This window comes from Acomys minous (genome assembly GCF_964271855.1).
Source record: "Acomys minous genome assembly, chromosome: 1".
Classification (NCBI taxonomy): Eukaryota; Metazoa; Chordata; class Mammalia; order Rodentia; family Muridae; genus Acomys; species Acomys minous.
In genome coordinates, this window is record NC_140483.1 from 69,474,120 (window position 1) to 69,479,111 (window position 4,992).

At 54.1% G+C, this 4,992-nt stretch overlaps 1 protein-coding gene across 1 annotated transcript; it reads right to left on the bottom strand.

The window, feature by feature from the left end:
- Positions 1-1,208: 1,208 nt before the first annotated feature.
- On the bottom strand, positions 1,209-4,158 carry TMEM185B (transmembrane protein 185B). Its single transcript, XM_084779846.1, has one exon. It carries the CDS (start codon positions 3,578-3,580, stop codon positions 2,528-2,530), a length of 1,053 nt encoding a protein of 350 aa, XP_084635972.1. The 5' UTR covers positions 3,581-4,158; the 3' UTR covers positions 1,209-2,527.
- Between the last annotated feature and the right edge of the window lie 834 nt (positions 4,159-4,992).

Genomic DNA, 4,992 nt, shown 5'->3' on the forward strand with positions numbered 1-4,992 from the left:
TTTTTTTGGGGGGGGGGGGCTGGAGGTAGAGTGGCTGCCTGAAGCTCTGGTGGGTTTGCCCAGCTGCATTCTTTTGTGTTTCCAACCCCCCAACAGAGACAGGGTTTCTCTGTGTAATAGCCCTGGCTGTCCTGGAATTCTTTGTAGACCAGGCTGGCCTTTAACTTACAGAAATCCCCCTGTCTCTGCCTCATGAGTGCCTTCATGGTTTTGTTTTTGTTTTTGTTTTTTTTAAAATCTGGCTTTCTCAGCTTCCTCACTCACAAGGCACCTGTTACGTCCATGTAGGAAGCACTCAACCCAGTGCTGCTCAACACTGCCCCTCCCATTCTGCCAGCTGGTGTGGACCAGCTATGTTGAATGCTCACAGAACCCCTTTTCACATTGCTAGCTAGCATGTATACTGATGTTAATTTAACATGGTTTTGAATAATGCTAACGTAGTCAATTCACCTTTGTTTGTGCATAAGTGTAAACCAGAGGTCAACATCAGGTGCATTCCTTTATCGAGTTCCACCTTTTATAATAAATTAATTTTATGTGTATAGGTGTTTTTTACATGTATGTCTGTGTATCACTCGTGTGCCTGTTGCCTGCACAGGCCAGAAGAGGGCATCAGATCCTCTTGGAGTTACAACTGTGAGCCACCACGTGAGTGCTGGGAATCTGTGGGGCCTCTGAAGAACAGCCAGTGCTCCTAACCACTGAGCCATCTTCCCTGCCCCTCCACTTTATTTAAAAATCTGTTTTGTGTCTGATAGCCAGAGGGCAACTTTAGAGAGCTGGTTCTCCATCATGTGGGTCCCAGAGATCAAACAGTTCACCGGGTTAGTAGTCACTGAGCCATTGTGGGGATGTCTGCCTTGGATCTGAGACAGGGTCTCAGAACCCAGAACTCAACGTCCTAGAATGGCTAGCCAAAAAGCCGCAGGGACCCACCTGTCTCTACTGCTCCTGGTGCTGGGGCTACACATACTGCAGTTCTCCATGGGTGCTGAGATCTGAGCACAGGCCATGTGTACACAGCACACCCTTTACTGACTGCACCGTCTCCCCAGCACCAGGTTTACCTTTTTCACGGCCAGAGCAACGGGGGCAGTTACGCACATGGAGCCTCATGTAGGTAATTCTTAATAAGCTGCTAAAAAGACACCCTCCCACTCCCCAGTCACCTCCTCAGTGACATGACCACGACATTGCACTTTAGCTGCCATTTCCACGTATTTATTTCTTCCCTGTCAGAACCTTATTCTTAGATGTCTGGCTTTGGTCCTCTGGTTTTGACTTCCTGGGATGATCCAGCGCCTGAGGAAACACTGTTACTGATGGAGCCAGACCTCACCCTGCTGGCCACTCTCAGCATTCCAACAGTAATGTTTTACATCATGACAGACCTTAGAAATGACCAAACTGCTCGTCGCCTGCCCTGACTCCACCACCTCACGCATCCCTTGCTCGTTCCTCAGGAGATGATGGCGCCTGTGGGGAGGGAGCCGTGAGCCTACGGCCTGGCAGTACGCTACAGTGTGAGCCTATGGCCTGGCAGCACGCTACAGTGTGAACTTACGGCCTGACAGCATGCTACAGTGTGAACCTATGGCCTGACAGCATGCTACAGTGTGAGTCTACGGCCTGACAGCACACTACAGTGTGAGCCTATGGCCCGGCAGCACTGGAGTATGCCACCTAGTCTCCGAGTGCTGTCCCTTCTCCCTGGGGCCACTATGAACAACTCTGAAAACCTTAGCACTCTTGCTATCTACCATGTGACTGTTGTGACACACCAGACCTTCACTTTACTGCGCTGACAGGATCCACCCCCGACAAGGCCTTATCAGCATCTTATGCAATCTTTAAGGAGAGTTACAATAAATATGTCTCTTCACACAGAAACTTAAAAAAAAAAATACTTTTAACACAATACATCAGTACTGCCAAGAACTACAATTCAACACAGGTAACACTGCTAACACATCCATATAAATACTAACATATGCAGAGTCACTGCATTAAAAAATTCATCAACTAGGATACTAAAGACCTGTTTCAGCAAAGCCCAAAGAGAACTGAACAGTGGGAGCACTAGAAAAACCAACCACGAGGGCTATGGAACAGTGTAGGAGAGGATTTGGTACACTCGCCATCACGTCACAACAGGCACAGTCTAAAATACAATTTTGGACTAGCGGTGTATAAAAATACTTTTTAAACAATACTTTCTGTAGGCATAAGTAGCACTTAAAAACAAACAGCTACATAGTTTTCAGGTCTTTTGAAGGCCTAGAAACGATTCAATGGACCCCCTTTGGCTAGTTTGTAAGACACCTCTTGCACAGCATGGACACACTGAAGAACACGGCCTCCTCCCTCCCTACACACTGACCGCTGCAAGAGGTTTCCATCTCACAGAGGGTGTAAAAGCAAGGAGGGCTCCGTTCCAATTCCACGGCTGGATGGACACAGAAAAGCAAAGTGGAACTCATGGGCGTATGGTTTCTGTTTCACTTAAAAGGCCCAGCCTGTGAGTTTAGTCCGGCATGTCGATGTTTAACTTGGGAGGCGGAGGAACGTATTTCCCAGGGCTCTGTGTTATAACCACCCGGGCCTTCTTTCCGAACATTGGGGCAATTTTCGGAGCGTCTGGCCCCGATGCGTCTTCGGTATCTTCATTGTCTTCGTGATGGAGATCGTAAGAGATGTTCCCATATTCTCTTAAAAATGGGAAAACTTCAAGGAGAAACTGACAGAAATCCCTGCGGATACCAAACCACCAGTGATTGCCCCCTTTCCGCCTAAACGTCGTGGCCATCAGAGTCAGTAACGAGAGCCACAGGGGGACGAATATGGAAACGTAGGAGAACGTGTTGTGGTCATCCAGTCTGTGAACTAGCAGGACCTCAAAGGTCAGCAAGGGTACGACGATCGTGATCCAGCTGATGGCCATGGTCACGTGCGTTCTTCGCTGCTCGGCAACCACATCCAGGGACCGCAGGAACAGGAGGGACCACACGATGTAATAGAGAACCACCAGGCAGAGGAACGCCATGAGGATCCACAGGGGCACGAACACCACCAGCCACGGCCAGTGGATAATCCTGTCCAGCCTCAGGGCGATGAAGATGAACTGCAGGATGTTCACAGAGCATAGGATCTCCAGTTCCAAGGACCTGTCATGTCGGAAGCCCCAGACACAGGCGGCCACGGACACGGGGGAAACGAAGAAGAGGGGCATGAAGACCAGCAGCCAGAAGTGGGTGCCCCTCTCCACCCTGTCGCAGACCAGTATCTCAAACATGAGCAGCAGCAGGTGGATGCCCACGGCGATCAGCATGGCTTTGAACTCCACGCACGCTTCCCCTTCGGTACGGTAGCGAGGGTTTCGAGCCCACACGCCTGCACCCACCGAGGCGCCCACGATGACCAGGAGCTTCCACAGCCAGATCGGGGCGAAGACCGCCCAGTAGCTCCACTGGATGATGCCGTCCAGGCGCAGGGGCAGCAGCACGGAGAACAGCAACAAGCAGGCATAGATGAGGAACTTACTGGGGTTGAAGTCCTGGAACAGGCCCCTGGGGTTCATGGCGAAGGTTGCACTGCCTCTAGATGCTCATCCGCCCTCCCGCCGTGCGGAGGTGGCTCCAGACCGAGGCTCTCGGAGGCCGGAACACGTGCGCACAGTCACGTGGCCGGAAGCGAGCTGAGGGCACAGCGTGCTCGGGCCGGGAACGGTGCGGTGCCTACACGGGAGGCGCTGCCCCAGCCCGGTGGCTCAGGCTCGGGTGGTGGGTACCCACGCCACCTGCCTTCATTACGCACCTACGAGGCCGGCGCCTCGCTGAGTGCCGTGTCAGATGGGACCTGGTGCGCTGCGGACTCCGCCACCTGCGGACCGCTGAGTGGGAGCCGGCCGAGACCTCGGGAGGACGCTTCCTGGAGGAGGCCGGAACATGGAGGAGGGAATGAGCTCACATCCTCCCGGCAGGCTCGGGGGGCGGGGCCCGGGGCGGGGCCGCGGGCGGGGCGGGGTCGGAGGGACGAGGTAGCTGGGCTAGGCCGAGAGCTTTGACAGCCTGTCTTCGCAGGGGCGGGGATTAAGGCCGGGGATAGAGGGGCGGGGATCGGGCGCGGGGTCTGTACCCCCGGATAGGGGAGCGGCGAGTTGTCTGGTACGGAAGCCTGGGTGTGCACGGGCAAAGGCGGGTGGCTGGCGGGCGTGGGAGTCTGGGAGCGCGCCGGTAACTGTGACTGCCCGGCACTGAGGATGGACTTGCGCGCGAGGAGCGGTGGCTTTGGCCCTGGATCCAGTGCGAAGGTCGGGAGTGCAAGCAGTCTACGGGTTTGGGCCGTGCCCAGGGCAAAACTTCACCTTGGCCTAGCGACTAGCGATCCTCAGGCTGCCTTCCAAAAGGTTGTGCGGAGCTCCTAGGTGCTTAGCAGTGTTCTGTGTCACCGGAGAGGTGGAGGCTGGGTCCCCCCCGCTGGGTTCCTGGGAGAGTGTTAGACCCCCACCAAGCTCCCCAGGAGGGTCTTGGTTAGCCGCAGAATTAGAACTTGGATTCAGGACTCCTAGCCGTGAGTCCGTTTGCGTTCATTTGGCCCTGCAGGAGTCTGATTTCTTTTAGAACTGTTACGGAAAAGGTTCAAGAGTCAAAAAATTTTGGTTGTACGCCAGGCCCTGCCACCCACCGGCTGAGAAAGGCAGCAAATCCACCCCCTTTCTCTCTGACACGCAGCGGTAGGTCTGTGGTTTAGAGTAGCTTTTTTTTTCCCCCTGACCTGCTGGGCAGAACTGGAGGATTCTTCCCTCCCTCCTCCCCTGGCCCCTGCTCAGCAGAGCCCTGATTGCTAGGCTGTCATGCTTTGCTGCCCCCCTTCTGCAGGTTCCCTGAAAGTGTCTGTAGTGCTCTGACATGAAAGTCTTAGGTCATTAGAGGAAAACGCGGGGGTGAGGGAATAGCTGCCGCTTTGTGGTTAGGAGGAAGAACTCCAGAG

Coding starts and splice junctions, on each gene's coding strand:
- TMEM185B (XM_084779846.1), bottom strand. CDS start 3,580: ATGAACCCCAGGGGCCTGTTCCAGGACTTCAACCCCAGTAAGTTCCTC.